The sequence below is a fragment of the Poromitra crassiceps genome, assembly GCF_964638095.1.
Source record: "Poromitra crassiceps genome assembly, chromosome: 2".
NCBI lineage: Eukaryota > Metazoa > Chordata > Actinopteri > Beryciformes > Melamphaidae > Poromitra > Poromitra crassiceps.
The window spans coordinates 105005601-105025493 of NC_139624.1; the positions used below are offsets into that span (position 1 = coordinate 105005601).

Consider the following 19893-nt stretch of genomic DNA (forward strand, 5'->3'; position numbering starts at 1 on the left):
GACATCTTGGACACGGGGGTGTCCACTGTTCAAAAGCTGTCCAGAAATGTCACTGTAGTGTGTTTGGGTGGGTTTGATGGGCCGCCATATTTGTTTTTACTCCTAATGGCCTTAGCTGAGAGTGGGATGTCATAGAGGAGGTCTACCCGAGTGTGTGCATATGTTTGGCAAACTCCCACTCTGAACACAAACCTGTCCAGTGTCCAATTTGTAAAGGCTATGCACTCGAACAGCTTTTATCTATTAAGATACTGAGAAGAAAGTTCTCAATGTTATTGAAACAGTTATTGTCATACAGAAAACATCGTTTGTATTGTATAGCTTTATTTAAATGCTTAGTTTATTAGTTTAATGTGGAAAATAATCATTTTTCATTCGCCCCTGTCTGCTCTATAATTGTGCAGAATCGTTCTTTTACTTTGAAATTTTTTGAAAAATCTCACCGGAACTTCTTATATTTGCTCATAGAACGCAGCTACGCTTTCTGCCCGTTTTCTCACATACAGCAGCCCAAGAAAGCCTCTCTCCTGCTCTCTCCCCATTACATTTAATATAAACATTCAATATTTGATGTAACTTTAACGCTGAATATGTGTTAGATGTGGCTAGCTATGGGCTAAACGGGGCGATGGAGATAACGTTTGCTTTGCCTCCTGTTGTGGGTTTAGATCTAACGCTAGCTAGCTAACATGATCCCCGTTCCGCTAGTGGTGTGTGTGATGGCAGCCTGGTGTGCTGTCTATCTCACAGACACACTCCTCAAGGTAAGATTATTTTCGCATGTGTGGTGACAAATGAGCCCCGTTTGGAACTAGTGTCAAATGAGCTGTCTAGTTTAGGAGATAAGCACTGTTTGTTTCTGTGGTTAAACGACTGAATGGCTCGTGCTGTTGTTAGCCACAGTGGCTAAAGCTAGCGAGCCAGTTGTGGTAACGCTATATGCACAGGGTTAGTTTGCTCGATTTGTATCTAGTGTAAGTGTAATTTGTTAAACGGTGCATAACCACTAGCGTTAGCTATGTATTCAGGAAAGCATAGATTTGTCATTGGCCTAACGCTAGCTGCGTTTAGATTTCCTCAATCGTGATTTAGCTAATACGATCTGGTGTTTACATGCGACCAGAGCATGCACCGATATGCTAAATTGAACAGCTGTGCGACGCATTGACCTTATACCCTCAAGCAGCTCTTCTAAACACAGACAAAATTCCTTAGGGAATCTGTTTCGGGCATTAAACTCACCTTATTTCTGCACTTTGAAGTCACAGGTAGGGTCGCATGGGGCAACTTATTATATTATATCGGAAGCCTAGTTGCTCCAAAAAGTGAGCGGTTATTCTTTTAAAAGACAAAGTTTGGTTGCTGCAGGAACTCTAGTGTAGCGTCTTCCGACGGGTCAGGGTCAGACACAATTTTGTGACATGTCTTTTCTTATGACTGTAAAAGATTAGTTGGGCAGTTTGTTTTAAGCTGTAGATTGCATGTTTGTAATGGCACATTTAGCGCAAAAACCATTTCATTTGTTAGCGGTTAAGATTATTAACCTTTTAGCTCCCTAATGGCAAGAGTGGCACAAGGTTAAAGATTTTTGAACATGAGAAGTGGACTGTCTCCCAGAAGAGCATGTTGACAAAACTAAATTAAAAGATAGATTAATTAGATTAGACAAAATGTGACCTGCTGTCAAGTGATTTTATTAGAAAATACCGGTATTGAGTTGGGCTGTTTTGGGGTTTCGCAAGATTTGAGTAGCCTTGGCTTTCATTCAGTGTAAAGATTATTGTGAAATCAAAGCTAAATCTAGTTTTAAAGCTCATAGGTAGGGTGATAAGCGTCTACTTTTGTCATAGCCTACTTTGAGTCCTGCCATCCACAAAGCTTCAGTTTTTGCTTAGATCGTTCTAAACTAAGCTGGATCACGTACGGTAATGTAATCAGCCGACATCACAACAAATTTACGAAGAAAATAGTTAAAAAGAGCATCAAAGCCGTGGTATACAGCGCCTGCCCTGTTTAAACACCCTGGATGCTAGCACCCACATTTATTCTGATTGGCTTCCATGTATGTGTGTCTGTAAGAATAAATTCATACTGTCTGTCTGTCATTCATACCGGTAGCCTAAAGCGTGAATTTATGCCAGACATATGGACTGTCACACGGAAATGAGAGACACAGAATCCTGACGAGAAAACGTTTGGAGCTTTTAATAAAAGTAACAGGCTATAAAAGTTTCATAGCCTACGTTACTCCGTGCAGGTTTCTCGTCGCTGGAGTGTTGGAAAATCTCCACTTTGTCCGTGCGCATACAGTAGTAATCTCCTCTCTTCTCCTGCTGCAGCAGGCAGGAGTCTCCTTTATCTAAAGACAGAGGGTAGCCGCGACGCACAACTATAAAAGACTTTCCTTTATCCAAGAAATCCTGCACACTTGGCGGTCCGGAGGCTTCATAACATGCACTTATCTCAAATGAAGAGTACACACCTTGTTGCCACGAGTGTTGTCTCTCCTACCGGGGTCTGTTCGTTCTGAAATAGTCCATAGTTTACAAGTAGGTGGTCTGTCTGGCTCCCCTGACTCAGATGACGGAGCCATTTTCACTACATAGCCAGCTTCCGCTAGCGAGACAGCAGTACGACTCCCAGTCAGATTTCCAAGATAAACACCATTATAGACTTGTAGAATCACTGATGATGTCATAGGCACTGATGATGTCATAGTGATGTCATAAGAGCAAAATCATATGACATCACTGATGATGTCATAAGCACTGATGATGTCATAAGCTAGCATTGTGATGTCACTTGAGCAATTGTGGCATTGTTGTGATGTCATCAGTGAGTGATGTCATCATGATGCAAAGTTGGCAATTGTGCGCTGCGCATGCCAATAGGGCAGGCGAGGCCACGCAGCAGGGTGCCCAGCGCACGAGATGCCTAGTAAGTGTAAAGGGTTTATGGTTGTTGAGTGGGACAGCAGGAAATCTGCAGGAATAAAATTGAGACAGCAAAAAAAGATGAGATCCGGAAAACCACACTAACACAAGTTAAGACAGACAACAGATGCAAACTAGTCACCGACTCTAACTGTTTCCAAACTTTCCATTACAGTTTTTCGCAAAATAATTGCAATATTTCTACAAATTTGAAAAAGTACAATTGCGACTTGCAGGCGTTTCTATTGAAGTTGAGTTTGAAGTCCCGTCTCGTAAAATCTCTTCTAGCGAGACTCCACTTTAAGGAAGATGGACTCCAGAGCCTACTGCGTAACCTCCTTGGTGTTGGCACTGTGATTTCGGTTGCTGCTGCCGTGACTATTTTAAACAGAAGACGAAGGCAGCTCGGACTGTTAGGATGACGTCATCATTCCTACTTTGACGTCGTCACCCCGACTATGATGTCATCGATCACTGATGATGTCATGGTTCATAAGTGTCTTTCATGCCTTTCGCTAGTGATGTCATAGCACAGGTGATGTCATGTCTCTGATGATGTCACAAACGGTATGATGTCATAGCACAGGTGGTGTCATGCTCGGATCTATAAAGGCCTGTTCCGGCAGGCTCTGGCCAGTGATTCATAATCTAAACTAGGATCATACCAATCTCTGCAACGTCTGCAATCTGCATAATCTGCAACCAGCAACTTCTGCAATCTCTCTGCAACCGTTCCCAAAACCTCGAACAGTGCAGCCCCCAGCTATCAAGCTACCAAGTTCCACAACACCCCAGCTTCTCCAGACCTACCAAGTTTCCCGTGGTCGTCAACTACCCGCGAATAGATCCACACGTCTAACTCCGATCCTGACAGTATGAATCACACCAGCAACAACCAGCTGCTCAAGGCGCTTATGTATGTAATAGATAAAGTGCTTGGGATCTCACGCAAGGGGTCCACAAGACACCAGCCGGGCTAGCCAACCATCACCCCCAACCTCAGTCACCTGTCATTCTTCACCTCGTCAAAGTGGGCCAGAAACACTTCCCAGACAGTATCAATCACTCAGAAATGGATCTAGCGGGCAAATTTCTCACCCCAATCAAGGAGGAGGCCCCCAATCACTCTAAAGCGGATCCAGCGGACACACTTCCGCCAGTCAAGGAGGAGGCTCCCGAGACCCCAGTTTCCCCGCCGGCCACGTCAGGTGGTCCACCAGGCGACACCTCCCTGACAGCGCTGATTTCTGCCGTTTCTGAAATACAACGGGGGCAGGCGCTCTACGCGCACGTCCTTCGGGACGTGCTCGACGGCCAGACGAAGGCCGAAGATCGGCACGCCCTCCTGGCTGGCCAGGTGGCCCGTCTCGACGGCCTACGCCCCCAGGGCGTCATTCCGCAGTCCCCCCTGCTAGATGCTGCTGAGTATGGAGACGATTTCCAGGGGAGGCTCGCCGGTTTTCTGCGGGCCGAAGGCATGGCGGAGGAGGACCTCCGAAGAGTTTCCAGGGCGCCCACGCGCCCTGCTGCGCCCATGCCTGAACCCCACATTCCCTCGCCCACCAAGTACTCTGGGGACCCCAATTCTTGCCGTCAGTTCCTAACCCAGTGCCAGTTGGCGCTTAGCGCTCAGCCTATACGATATGCCGCAGAGGGGGCGAAGATAGCGTTCCTGGCCAACCTGTTGGAGGGTCCTCCGCTCAGGTTGTTCAATGCCCTCTTCGAGCAAGGCTCCCCACTTGCCTCATCTTTTGCTGCTTGCTCTGGCGAACTCCGGAGAGTTTATGATCTCCCGATGCAAGGCCAGCAGGCCGGTCAGCGCCTTACGAGGCTCCGTCAGGGAGGACTTTCAGTCCGTGAGTTTGTCAGCCAGTTTCGTAGCTTGGCAGTGGAGTCAGGTTGGAATGATAGCGCCCTGACCACGGCTTTTCAAAATGGGTTGAACAGTGAGGTTGGGAGGGAGATGGCTCTCCGGGGTGGGTCACTCCCCTTGGACGGGGCGATAGATTTGGCCATCGCTATTGCGGACCAAATCTCCCTGTGGCGAGCCAGCGCTCCACCTCAGTTTCCAGGGCCAGAGAGTCCCGGGTTGGTGAGAGCTGTGGAGGGGCTAAACAACCCCTTTGGGCAGAGTGCCCACGTGGGGCTGAAGGTCGATTTGGGACAGGCTGGGGTTATGAGTTTGGGCCAAGTTTGGGCCGAGGTCGAAAGGCTCAGGTCCATGATCACGGCCGGGGGAGCTCGGCCGGGCCAAGAGACGCCCAACCGCCCCGCAGACGCCATCCCTCACCCCGCCCCCTCCGCCACCGCGGCCCTTGCCGCTGCCCCCCCCTCTCGATCGGGCAGAGACCCCCTCTCCCCTGAGGAAAGACAACGCCGTATCCGCGACAACCTCTGCCGTTATTGTGGTTTCCCGGACCATGTGGTCGAGGACTGCCCCATCCGCTTGAGAGGACGCAGGACACCAAAAGACTAGGCTCAGTAGCCGTTGGGCAGATGCTACTGAGCCAGACCGACTGCGCCCCTCTGCCCGTATCGTCGTTTGATTGCACCCTCTCGTGGCGGGGCCGGCCACTTGCCCTCCCAGCCTTCGTCGACTCGGGGGCGGAGGGGTGCTTCTTGGACCGCGGTATTGTTACTCGACTGGGCGTGGGGACCGCCCCACTTTCCCCCGCCCTTGAGGCCATAACCCTCGGGGGCCAGCGCTTCGCCCAGATTACTGAAAGAACCATGCCAGTCGACCTTCGCTTTTCTGGGAACCATCGGGAGACAATTCACTTCCACGTGACGGACTGTCCTAACACTCCCGTGGTCCTCGGCCGCCCCTGGTTAAACCTGCACAAACCCTTCCTCCAATGGTCCCCAGGCAAGGGCAAGGTGGTCTCGTGGAGCCCCTATTGCCATGCCAATTGCCTGGTCGCCGTGCTCTCTCCGGCCTCCCCTGCACCGGTGTCTGCTGCGGCTCCCCCGGATCTGTCGTCCGTTCCCATGGTTTACCATGATTTGGCCCCGGTGTTCGGGAAGGAGCATACGCTGTCCCTCCCTCCCCACCGGCCGTTTGATTGCCCTGTTGACCTTAAGGCCGGGGCAACCTTTCCCCGGAGCCGGCTATACAACCTCTCCCGCCCTGAGCAGGAGTCCATGAGGACCTACATCCGTGATTCCTTGGCGGCGGGCATCATTAGGCCCTCGTCGTCCCCGATGGCCGCTGGGTTTTTCTTTGTGGGGAAGAAGGATGGGACCCTCAGACCATGTATCGATTTCCGAGGGCTGAACGACATCACGGTGAAGAACACATATCCCCTGCCACTCATTAGCTCTGCCTTCCCACCCCTTCATGGCTCCAAGATATTCTCCAAACTTGATCTAAGGAATGCCTACCACCTTGTCCGCATTAGGGAGGGGGACGAGTGGAAGACGGCCTTCAACACTTCCCTTGGCCATTTTGAGTACCTGGTTATGCCTTTCGGGCTTACTAACGCCCCCGCCGTCTTCCAGGCTCTCATAAATGACATTCTGAGGGATATGATCGGCCTCTTCGTTTTTGTCTACTTGGATGACATCCTCATCTTCTCTCAGGATTTTGACGACCATCAACAACATGTCCGCCTAGTGCTCCAACGGCTGTTGGAGAACAGCCTCTTCGTCAAGGCTGAGAAGTGTGAATTTCATGCTTCCACTGTGTCCTTCCTCGGATATGTGATTGCCGAAGGTGAGTTACGCATGGATCCCGCCAAGGTCGCGGCTGTGGCGGATTGGCCTGAACCCTCTACCTTGAAACAGCTTCAACGGTTCCTTGGGTTTGCCAATTTTTATCGACGATTTGTCCGCAACTACGGCAGTGTGGCTTCCCCTCTTACCGCCCTCACCTCCACCTCTACTCCGTTTCGGTGGACCCCCCTGGCCAAGACTGCTTTTAGCGAGCTCAAACGCCGTTTCTCTACAGCTCCCGTGCTCTCCCAACCTGACCCAGAACTGCAGTTCATCGTTGAGGTTGATGCCTCAGAGACTGGAATTTGGGCTGTTCTCTCTCAACGCTCCCCTGGGGATCATAAGGTCCATCCTTGCGCCTTTTTCTCGTGTAAGCTTTCACCCGCTGAAGCCAATTATAACGTCGGCGATCGTGAGCTGCTGGCAGTCAAGTCAGCTCTTGAGGAGTGGCGCCATTGGCTGGAGGGTTCCAAGCTCCCGTTCGTCGTGTGGACGGACCACAAGAACCTGGCCTACATCCAGGCCGCTAAGAGATTGAATTCTCGGCAGGCCAGGTGGACCCTGTTTTTCGGGAGGTTCAACTTCACCCTAACTTACCGACCGGGTTCTAAGAACGTCAAGCCAGACGCCCTGTCCCGCCAATTCTCTGCTGACATACGGGCTGAGCCCGAACCCGTGTTGCCTGCGGCCTGTTTTGTAGCCGCGGTAACGTGGGAGATTGAATCGCGTGTCCGTCTAGCCCAACAGGGACAGCCTGACCAAAAGGGAGTCCCGCCGGGACGTCTATTCGTTCCTGACTCCGCCCGTTCTGAGGTTCTTCTGTGGGGCCACTCGACGCGGCTTACTTGTCACCCCGGGGTTAGACGGACCCTTGCCTTCATCCGCAGGCGTTTCTGGTGGCCCGCCATGGAGGGGGATACTAGGGAGTTCGTCGCGGCTTGCCCGGTCTGTGCCCGAAACAAGACTTCGACTAAACCCTCGTCAGGCCTTCTCCGCCCCCTTCCTATACCTCGTCGCCCTTGGTCTCATATGGCCATGGACTTTATAACCGGACTCCCCCCATCCGATGGGAACACCGTCATCTTGACCGTCATTGACCGATTCTCTAAGTGGGCTCATTTTATTCCACTTCCTAAGCTCCCGTCCTCCAAGGAGACGGCGGACCTCTTGGTTTTACACGTGTACCGGGCACATGGCATTCCGTCTGACATTGTGTCCGATCGGGGGCCCCAGTTCATTTCTCAGGTTTGGAAGGCCTTCTGTACGGCTCTTGGCACGACTGTCAGCCTCTCGTCGGGTTATCACCCGCAGACTAATGGCCAAGCCGAGAGGGTCAACCAGGAGTTGGAGACCATGCTGCGTTGCACCACAGCTGCTGACCCCTCCCACTGGAGTGCCCAGTTGCCGTGGGTTGAGTACGCCCACAACACGCACCCCAACGCCTCTTCCGGCATGTCTCCCTTTGAATGCTGCTTCGGTTTTCAGCCGCCCTTGTTCCCCTCCCAGGAGGAGGAGGTTGCGGTGCCTTCCATGCAGACACATTTGCGCCGTTGCCGTCGCATGTGGAAGAGGGCTCGCGCATCGCTATTACGTTCCTCTGCCAAGACGCAAGTCCAGGCTAACCGCCGCCGCACACCGGCCCCTGCCTATGCAGCGGGTCAGAGAGTGTGGCTCTCGTCTCGGAACGTTCCCTTGAAGGTTGAGTCAAGGAAGCTTGCGCCCCGTTTTATCGGGCCCTTTGTTGTTGAGCGGGTTGTGAACCCTGCGGCTGTCCGCTTGGTTCTACCCGCTTCTCTCCGTCGCATCAACCATACTTTCCACGTATCCCGGGTCAAGCCGGTCCACTCTAGTCCCTTGTGCCCTCCTGCGGCGGCCCCCCCGCCACCTCGGTTAATCAACGACCACCCTGCCTACACGGTCCGGCGGCTGTTGGACAGGCGACGCAGGGGTCGTGGGTTTGAATACCTGGTGGATTGGGAGGGGTACGGCCCCGAGGAACGCAGTTGGGTTCCCCGCCGGTTCATCCTTGACGCTGCGCTCATTCGGGATTTCCTTGCGGCTGATCGGGCGCCGGGTGACGCCCGTTGAGGGGAGGGTACTGTTAGGATGACGTCACCATTCCTACTATGATGTCATCGATCACTGATGATGTCACGATCCACCTGTGACCCACCTGTGTCTCCACCAAGTGTCTCAATCATGCCTTCCGATGGCCTCGCTGGTGATGTCATAACACATGTGATGTCATAACACAGGTGATGTCATATTCGAGTCTATAAGGGCCTGCTCCTGCAGGCCTTGGCCAGTGATTGATAAATTCTCATCAAGGGTCATACCAATCATACCAATCATACCATCGCAATCTCTGCAACCGTTCCCAAAACCTCGAACAGTGCAGCCCCAACCATCAAGTTCCACAACACCCCAGCTTCATCAACTACCCGCGAATAGGTCCACATGTCTTCCGACGACGACCCTGACACGGACAAAACATAGAAAAAAACAAATCATCGATCCATGTTCCATTTTCATCCAGTAGATGGTGGCAGTGACCAAAATATTAGGCTGCCTGACCAAAATATTTACCCACAATCCCATGCGCCCACATAACATAAATCGCCCCTCATAAACAGCATTTAAATGTGTAATAATGGATATATGAGTCAGTAAAACCGTTTTTGTAATTGTTTTATTTTATTTTATTTGGTGAATGAATGACACCATGTTACAGACACAGACCCACCAGTCTTAGTATAAATTGGTTTCCATGATTTCCGTATTAGGTTCAACTGACCCCTTGCGGCTGGATGGATAGATGCAAGTTGGTCGACAGTACAGTCCCCTCCCCTACGTCACGTATGTATGGGTCACATAACGTGCAAATGCGGAAAATGTGTTTCCATTACGCTTTTGCGATATACTGCTATATCGACACGTCTGAAAAACCACCTCATGAGAGCGCAAAAACTTTTTGCGATATTTGGGAGGTTTTTCGAAATTTACGTGTTTCCATTACCCGATTTTTATTGCGATATTTAGATTTTGTGCATTTCTGAGGGTAATGGAAACACAGCTAGTGACAGTCACCTTTTTCATCCCAAAATAGGAGGATTGCTGAGTGGTTTTATGTCTGCCCTGTATGGAGGAGATGTACCAGTTTTTCTCGACTGGAACATGTCTTGCTTACTGCTCCGTTATGCTCTCTCTACCTACACATAAAACCCACAGCTGAATATGACAAAAGTAGTAGATGAGGCAGGTTGAAGGAAAGTAGGTCCATCAAAAAAATAGATAACTCTGTAAAAAAATAACTGTTCTGGAATGCATTGAACATCACAGATTATTAATGATGTCTTAACAGTGTATCTGAGGTTGGATATTCCCTTTAACGCCCATCTCTGTCTCGCAGTCGTCTGTGAAGTACCGAAACACCTACGAGTCATGGTTGGCGTCCCGGGGGCTGATGTTGTCCCCTTTCCACCTGAGATGGCAGACCACAATGTTCAACCGGCTGTTTGCCTACTGTGCCCGCATCAACCCACACGCCCTCTACCTGTGGTGAGACGCAAACTAGGGTTACTCTCTAATCATCTGAGCTGGGTTGGGTTCAGCCCAGACAACATGTAGCAAAACGTTTATTTAAATGGAAATGGCGGTGCTTTGAACACCCTGTTGTGTGATGCAAGTGTTGCACCTATCTGAGGATCCATTGTCCACACTGCCTCTTTAAACGGCAGGGTTTATATACACGTCACTGCTGATTCGGTAACACCTCTGACGCACCCACCAAACAGAGACAACGTACCTCAAAGCCTGTTGCACACCGTTTAGAAGAAACATGATGTTCAACCCGTAAACCATAGCACAAGGGTGCACACCGTTTTGGAGATCGAACACACCCCGGGTGTTGAATGCCTTAAACTCTCTCTCTAGTAGGGCTGTCACTTTTCATTCGAAATTCGAATGCAACTTCGAATGTGGGGGAGGGGTTCGTGTTCGATATGTAAATTGACTGTTCGATTTTTTTTTTTTTTTTTTATGAACCAAAATTAACCAACTGCTGCTTGTTGGTAATGTTAATCCCATGTCAGAAAAAGTCTCCAGATTTGTCGCGTTAGTCTCTTCTGAGAAAGATTGTCTCCAGGGTCTGAAAAGTTGTCTCGAGTTGGATGCAGCCAAGTTTGTGAGGCAGTGTTGTGACTGTGAGCGTCCAAGCTAACACGTCGGGCTGATGCCCGGTGGCCTGCAGTGGGTTGCACCAGCTGTGCGTAAGTTGAAACGTAAGCTAGTTTGAACGTAAAGTCTCACTAAGTCCGAGTTTACGCACTACTAAAAATATTTGGGTTGCACCAAGTGAAATAGTTACAACGTAGGCATAAGTTAGAACTTAAAATTTACACCTACATCTTACTAGGTGTAAAGTCCTCCGTAAAATAGCAGTTGGCACGGATTGCAACTTGGCACCGTGGCGCATCGTTGTTTTGCGTCCGCAACGCGCTCTCCGTGATAAATTACACCCTTTGATATTTATGACTCACGCTTTTGTTTCCCACAAGCTGCAGCACTGCATACAAATTAAAATAACCGCAACAATTTAGTGAGGCAGGATGGTGGTATAGCCTACAATACTGATGAAGAGCTCACAGATAAACGTTAACAGTAATATGAACCTAAACGAACGTTACTCAATAACGTTCTCATTTGATTAGTGTTGATGAAATATGAAAGCACTAATTTGCGGTGGGCAACATGTCCTGTTTTCACTCCACGTACTTAAACAACCGTAAATAAACACCGTTTCCACCGTGCTTTTCACTGATTGGTCACAGATACTGTACACGTCATTGTCTGCGACACTATTTTGGTTAGTATGGACTTTAGGGTCTACTTGTTAAGATGTACCTTACGTCTCCGTGGTGCAACCAAACAAAGACACAACTTTAGTGTCAAACTAACTAGTTTGAACGTAGCAGTTAGTGTGGACTTTACACCCTAACTTAAGGCAGAACTTACGTTCAGCTGGTGCAACAGGCTGCTGGACTGGAAAAAAAAAAAAAAAAAAAAAGATTTTTTTTTTTTAATTAACCAAAAAACTTTGAATATATTCAAACGAATTTCGGGCAATTAAAGTTCGAATTTTATTTTGGGAAAAAGTGACAGCCCTACTCTCTAGTAGAAGAGGCAGTCGTGCACATCCAACAAGATAAAGCAGGTCATAGGACATAAGACTAACCTTATCTGACCTTTAGAGCTGGGTATTGGTTAAAATTTCAAGAATCGATTCGATTCCGATTCACAAGGTTGCGAATCGATTAATTTCGATTCGATTCCGATTCGATCAATTTCAATATTGATTTGGTTAGTGATACCAAAACGTGTTTTTTGAGCTGTACCCTGAATTACATGACTGTCCAGTTATGTAACACAGGGGTTCCCAACCAGCCAAGTAGATACATGGGGAAAAAAAGTTTCAGACCTGTTGTCAATTTTATTGGTTTTAGTTACACATATATTTACTCACCAGGTGGTGACAAAGGGTAAATAACAGCCTTTTCATCTGTCAATAAAGACACTTTCACAATTAGGCACAGTGATTTGATTTCAGCCTATATAATTTCTAAAAGTAGATATTAATGATCAAACATTTCCATTCATGTAGCCTACAGTATTTATGTTTTTGTTTCAACTACAAACATAAATAAACGTCAACTTGAAACTATATTTCAACTACCACACACAGCATAATATTTTAGCCTGTTTATTAAAAAATAAAAATAAAAAAACGATCTCTGGACATATGAATCGCTAATCGAGGATTAAAATAAAAATCGATTAAATTAAATCGGAGAATCGATTTTTTGAACCCAGCCCTAGTGACCTTATGACCTAATGCTCTTCCTCAGACATAAGGTCAGACTTATGTCTGAAACAGTGACGTTTCAGGCTAATGCTCTTCCTCAGACATAAGACTGACCTTATGTGACCTTATGACCTAATGCTCTTCCTCAGACATAAGGTCAGACTTATGTCTGAAACAGTGACGTTTCAGGCTAATGCTCTTCCTCAGACATAAGACTGACCTTATGTGACCTTATGACCTAATGCTCTTCCTCAGACATAAGACTAACCTTATGTGACCTTATGACCTAATGCTCTTCCTCAGACATAAGGTCAGACTTATGTCTGAAACAGTGACGTTTCAGGCTAATGCTCTTCCTCAGACATAAGACTGACCTTATGTCTGAGGAAGAGCATTAGCTTGAAATGTCACTGTCTTGTGGATGGCTAATTAAAAGGTAAACGGGAGCTCAGTGTGCGGACCTTCTTTATTTCTTACTCTTAAACTCTCTCTCTCCAATTCTTAAAGAAATACGGCAATTTTGGGCGGGACTGTTATTCAACCTATCCATTAAGTCATGAGAACATGGACGCTAAAATCAACCCTGTGTCCCCCAGTTGATCGTTTGCTTCGGTCCTCCATGCTAACCCAGATTAGCATAATAGGTGACCATCATTGTCTGACCGTTAAGTAATAAAAAAAAAAAGGTTGTAATTGGTTTTTATTATATGGGCTGTAGATTCATACATTAAATAGCTGATGTAGCCAGGTTCATTCTTGGAACTACTTCAGCTGACTAATCACATATTCATCTACTGCAAAGTGATGTTTCATTCCCCATAAAACAGTGTTATTTTTGTATCAAATTGACTATAACTTTTACTGATATCTTACACAGAACTCAGACTTGCATGCCATTTATTCCATATTATTTAGCTTTAGAGTTGCCACAAGTTCACATTTTCTCACTTTTGAGATTACCGTATATATATATATACCGGTATATATATATATATATATATATATATATATATTTCCCCCCAGCCCCCCCCCCCCCAATTTTTTATCCCATTTGTATCCCCATTAGTAATAATAATAATAATACATTCAATTTATATAGCGCTTTTCTAAGTACTCAAAGTCGCTTTACACACAGAGTAAAATCATTTATACATTTGTAATAATGTAAGAAATAATAAGAAATAAGAGATGGGGTTAGCAGGTGAAGGCGAGTGTGAAGAGGTGGGTTTTGAGGGCCTGTTTGAAAGATGGTAGGGTGTTTGCTTGACGGATGTGGATGGGGAGAGTGTTCCAGAGGGAGGGTGCAGCGACTGAGAAGGCCCTGTCGCCCCAGGTCCGGAGCTTGGTCCTGGGGATCCTCAAGCAGTTTGTGTCTCCAGACCTGAGGCTGCGAGTGGGGGCGTGGCGGGGGAGGAGATCGGAGAGGTAGGGGGAGGTAGTGCTAATTTACCGTATATTAACTGCCTACTTGAGATTATATTGCCTACTTGAGATTATATTAACTGCCTACTTGAGTTTATGCTAAAGTCTTCATGGAGTGAATAATCTACTGGGGACACATGGAGGATTTTTGGTTGGCCAATGGGTATCCAGAGGGTAGGAGGTGTCCTTTAATATTTTACTATTTTATTTGTGTGGAATCACCCAGCACCCGTTGTAGGGATATCGGTATCGGGTGCCGATATGATGTAATTCACATATCGGATATCGGACTGTCGTCGCTGATCCACATTCCGATCCAGACTCCATTCATAGCCTGCACTGGACCATAAACCCACCGTAACATAACATGAAACAGTGCTAATAGTTAGTAGAAGTGAGTAGTAACATTAGCGCTTAGCTTACTCAGCAACATATCTTTCTTAGTTTTGGATATATTTTAGTTTCATACATATTTTGGGGGTTTCCCACTTTACCAAATGTGGTAAAGTGGCAGCGGCGTTTAATTGTCACTTATTTGTTGCAATGTTATAATTTTGAGTGGATCAATTGTTTTGTAAATATCTAATGACCTTTATTAATTGTTTAATTGAATATTTCTATGAGATAATTGATTACCAAACCAAAATACTAAATGATGTCACAGTAGGAGCCAGCTACTGTGTAAACGTGGAGGCTGCAGCTCCTTGGGAGAGTTGCTAAGAGCTCTCGTATCGGATCAGTATCGGTATCGACAGATATCCAAATTCAGATATCGGAATCGGATCGGAACTGAAAAAAAGTGGATCAGTGCATCTCTAACCCGTTGCCTTGTGTGGCTTCCTCCTGTGCTCCTTGTTTTTTCATGCATTTGCATAAATGTTTTGTTGTGTTTCATTTAGAAATCTATCTAATCTGGTTTATAGGTTCATACATTCGTATGTGATCAGTCAATTTTATTTGTATAGCACATTGCATACATAGGTAAGCTCAACATGCTTCACAAGACTAAAATAGTGACAACAAACCGATAAGGAATTGCAATACACATACACTGACACACACTACAGGGGACGCAGTGGTAGTAGCGCTGTTGCCTCACAGCAAGAAGGTCCTGGGTTCGAGTCCCGCCTGGGACACTGTGGGCACTGAGGGTGTGTCCCCACCCCCATGTCCTCAGTGCCTACTGCCCAGGTGGGTTTGTCAAAAGGGGCCGTTCTGTGTGGAGTTTGCATGTTGTCTCCGTGCTCCCCTGGGGTTTCCTCCAGATAGGAAGCCCCTGCTAAAAAAACATGCAATAATAATAATAATAATAATAATAATAATGAGGGATGGGTCATGCAAATGACTAGACACGAAAATAAATAAATAAATTCATTCAGATTCATTCATTCACTACAGCAGAACCACACAAAAGCACACACAAACTACACTACCAAAGGTCTGAGAAAAGAAGGAAGGTTTTAAGACTGCTTTTAAAAGAGGTAAAATGTGATATTATCTCTGTGATATTACTCATGGCGACCTTCCCAGGTTCAGCAGTGGTCTGGTGTTTGCCTCCTCAGGTTCAGCAGTGGTCTGGTGTTTGGGGTGGTGTCCATGGTGGGCTCGGTGGTGCTGCTGGTACGGACACTGCAGCAGACGCTGGCTCAGATGACCACAGACAACCCCCGCATGGTCGGCCAGCAGGCCCTGCAGGTGGTGGTAGGTACTACACTCTGGACCACACCTCACTCTCTTTAGAAGTAATACACTCCAGTGGAAGGAGGAGTTGAATGCACAGAGTGTAAAAAAAGATGGACGTGCTGTAAGTGAGTGGGACGTCATCCATTGGTTTGTGAACTCCTGTTTTGATGAGCATCATCATGCTCTATAGAGACGCTGCGGAGCACGACATCATTCAGAAACCACGCCCAAACCCCCCCCCCCCCCTCCAATCCTGGCGGTCTCCTATGTCGCGTGCATGGTTGCGTGTTGCACAAAAAGATCGTTATATACGGAGGATGAACACTCCAACTTACTTCCTTGACAGCTACCGGTAGATCCACATTTTTCTTCTCGTCAATTCTCAATGGCTTCCTTGTTTTGCTCAGGACTACAAAAAAGCTTTAACTGCCCACCACACAACATCTTTTAGCTATGTTTAATTCAAGGAAAATTACGCTGGTCTATGGGAGCGAACGGAGCGATTTCCCCCGTGATGGGCGTGGCCTATTTCATGCAATGTCTCTATTGGAGAAGACTTGAACTAGCGATTGAGAACATAAACTCATATTACTTCTTTTTGCAGCCAGATACTGTATAAACGAGTAGTATAGTTCATTAATGGGGAAATTAGAGACCAAAACTGTTTTTTTTGTACCAGGCTGTAAACATGTTTATTTCTCCTTTTGGAGCCAGCCTCAAGTGGCTATTCGAGGAACTGCAGTTTTTGGCACTCCCACATTTGGCACTTTTTCACAACCAGAACCAGAGCCTTTGGTTGAATACGGTAAAATAGATGAAGGATGCTTTATTTTAGGTTAACCTGATAGCGATGTGCCCAGGTGAAACTAACCCCATTTATGTGAATGTGCCTCTATTATGATTATGTGTGTTTGTATTTCTTTGGATGGTAGTGACCTTTTTGTACAAATAAGTATGGTGCCAAGGGATAAAATAAATCAAACACATTCTCTTTTCTGTCCGAACCCGACCGAGCCCGACACAGTAATAGCCGAGCCCGGCAGGCATTCAGCTGATTCTGTCCGACCTCGAATGCAGTCCAATTTCTTTATTTTCTCTACGCCAATTTTACCGGTGCGGAGCAGACATTCAGTCACAGTGATTAGACAATAAATTTGGCACCAATAAGGCACACTTACAAGGCTTTAGGAAATTAATAGATGCCACATTGGATACACTAATAGGCAATGTACACCAGACCAGATGTGTTATGGCTGCATTGCGGATCTGGTAAAACTGCCGGATCGACTCGCCCATGTTCATAGATGGGCAATACATGCGGTACGGAAAAATTACGCACCTGTTTTGTCAGATCCCGCATAGGGATGTCGAAAATCATAATTTTTATTGACCGACAACCGACCCTCATTAGCCGACAAGTGTCGGTTAACCGAGAAGATTAAAATGCGCTATTTTACTGTCTGTGCCCCATTAAACCATAACACAACAAATGCTTGATTTTTTTTTCATTAGAAAGCGTTTATTTTTACATCTACAAGCAGAAGAAAACACATTAACAAAACGAAAAGACAAGTTGAATCCTCCAGCCATCTAAACAAAAACATTCCTCCGATAGGCTATACTGCTTAGAGCTGCACGCTTTGCATATTAAGGACACGTCAATTGACACGCAGCCGCCCTGAAGTACTGTTTGAGGGGACGACAGCCCAGGCTGCAGGGCGCATCACTACAGTATCTTCTCTTTTAGCAATAGTCTCACTAATTCCACTGCTTTTGAGATCTGCAAAAAATAGTTTGCTTCTGTCTCACCCGTTCTCCCTCTCTCTTCACACGCGACGAGGGCTGTGCTCTCTGTGTCTTGCAGGGCTCCACAACATTATAAAAATGAGTCCGCACTCCGCACGCAGTCTCTTGTTGTGAAACAATTTATCCGAACTGCCATGTGTTGGACAGTAAAGACTTCGACCGCTTCATGTCTGCAGTTTTGTAACACGGTAAAAACTATGGTTTCTGAGTGCGAGCGTATGCATGCGTGTGCCTGATGAACATGCACTGCAGAGAGGGAGGGAGAGAGTTAGACCGAATGAGACAGTGAAGGAAAAGTAATGACAACAGCACACACGGAGTTAACAAAACTATAGAACATGTATGAGCTGATTGTTTCGCTGGGTGTGTTAATCATTCTGAAATGGTCACCAAGCACATCTGAGCTGTGTGCTCACAGGAGCAGCAGAGGGGCGGGGCAGTCAGTGCGCTCACTTCACTTCACTAACATGGAAATTGACCGTTTAACCGACATGCTTAACCGACCAAAGACGTTCTCGGCGGTTAACGGTTAACCGTCGACATCCCTATTCCCGCATCCGTCAGACAGATTACACGAGTGTGGGTCTGTTCGCAGCCGTACCGGATCCATACCGCATCTGTTCCGGAGGCGGTGTACATTAGCCCTAAATGAGGCAGTTCAATTGGCACCGCTGACTGCAATGAATGCACTTGCAAAGTAAGGGCCTGTGTCCAACTAGCGTCTTTTCATCAGCTCCGGAGTCTATTTTCAATTGTTTCCAATGGGAGGAGAGCGTATGCGAGCGCACACGGGCGTCTAGAGAAAGTGCGCTGCGTCCAGCGTCTATTTTCACAGCGCTCTGGTGTTTTTGTGCGCCCGACTCCCAGCGCTGAAATTATTTTAACTTTTCCGAAAGACGCTGGTGTTGGGTGCTCCTTTTCTGGCAACTAATCATATGAAAAAACTATCGCAACAGAGACAGAAAGACCATGGCGGGTGCAGCTAAAAGTCCAAACAGGGATAGGCTATATGCAGCATAAAGCATCGCATCAGACGCTCAGAAACACACACTCACACAAATCCAACGCCATCCTCCTCTGCATTGACAGCTAAATGGAATTTTGTCCATACTTCTGACTTCCCTACAGTGTTTTCCATAGTTTTCCTGATGCCAAGTTTTCTTTCACGTGTTTAGTCTCCATTTCCTGCTAGCTAGAGTGAATTTCCTGCTAGCTAGATTGACACTGAGAAAGTGGCGCGTCACTGTCAGCGATGCCTTCAGGTGCTGTCAGGAACGTAGTAAATAAACTCAGGCACTGATACAGCAAGATTTGAAACCTAAAACAACACATTACAGTGACTGAACAACGTAATCGAGCCTGGCCCGAACGTCACTTCAATCTTTTTGTCCGAACCCGGCCCGACAGGCTTGGGTCAGGTAGCCCACCTCTAGTGCACATGGGTCTCTGCATGAAAAGGTTCCCACCCGGGTTAGAAACGAATGAGGGCTCTGCGTAAAAAATGGCCCAATTATTCAGGGTGACTTTTTTTGCATTTGGCCTTGTTCAGATGTTATTCATTGACATTGATTCGTTGCCAAATAGACATATTAATGTGAGCCTCTTAACACAACATTTACAACCAAGAGGCCAACCTGAAGCAGCAGAAAATGTTGGCACCACACAGCCGGCAGTAGAAAGAAATTCCAACCGCACACAAACCGCTAAGTCAACAAAAGATGAAACAAACCAATATTGAAAAACTCTGCAGCATCCTCCGTGCTTCAGTTTCCCACAGTGGGAAAGAAGTTCAAACAAATATTAGTTGTAACAAATCAGTGTTTTTTTATTTATATTATTTCGTAATTCAGTAAAATTGCCCCAGAAAAGGAATAAAATGCACCTAAAATCAGATCAAAATTCCATCTTTCCCTAAAAAGATACATAGTTTTGTGTGTGTGTGGCTGCGCATCGTAGCTTCAGGTCGAGGTGACAGTAGGGCTGGGCGATATGGCCTGTAAAGAATATCGCGATGTTTTTCGGCTATATCGCGATACACGATATATATCTCGATATTTTTGAAATCTCTCATAAATGCTCAAATTAACCCTTCAGGGTTCATACACATTTTGACCAATGGATTTCCATGACTTTTCCATAAGTTCTTAACCTGTATTTTATGCACACCTGGGGTAAAAATAAGAAAGGGCAGATAGTGAGCAAAGATGGATGATTTAATATTCCATAGCTCTGACCTAAGCAAATCTGACATCACTGTGAACACAAACAACACTTCTGATATAATATGATTGTTTTAGTAAAGTGTATCACTCAATAGTCAATACAAAAAATAATGGCTTTTATAGAACCGAAAGCCTAGCTGCTTAGTCTGCAGATAAAACATAAAAAAATTAATTTAGACTTGACTTTTATGTAGGCTATGTGCGCATTCGTTCTCCTTATAGATCATGACTGCCCCACAGCTAGCTACGTTAGCTT

At 46.6% G+C, this 19893-nt stretch overlaps 1 protein-coding gene across 2 annotated transcripts in view; it reads left to right on the plus strand.

Annotated features, from left to right (window-relative positions):
- The first annotated feature begins 523 nt into the window (after nucleotides 1-523).
- Nucleotides 524-19893, plus strand: part of mbtps2 (membrane-bound transcription factor peptidase, site 2) — a 52409-nt gene continuing 33039 nt past the window's right edge. The window contains exons 1-3 of one of the 2 annotated variants that reach the window (XM_083657691.1): nucleotides 524-764; nucleotides 10054-10202; nucleotides 15489-15627. In XM_083657691.1, coding sequence (XP_083513817.1) covers nucleotides 690-764; nucleotides 10054-10202; nucleotides 15489-15627 — 363 coding nt within the window. In that variant the 5' untranslated portion in view covers nucleotides 524-689. The remainder of the gene's footprint in view (nucleotides 765-10053; nucleotides 10203-15488; nucleotides 15628-19893) is intronic. The other variant, XM_083657692.1, reaches the window with a different exon arrangement.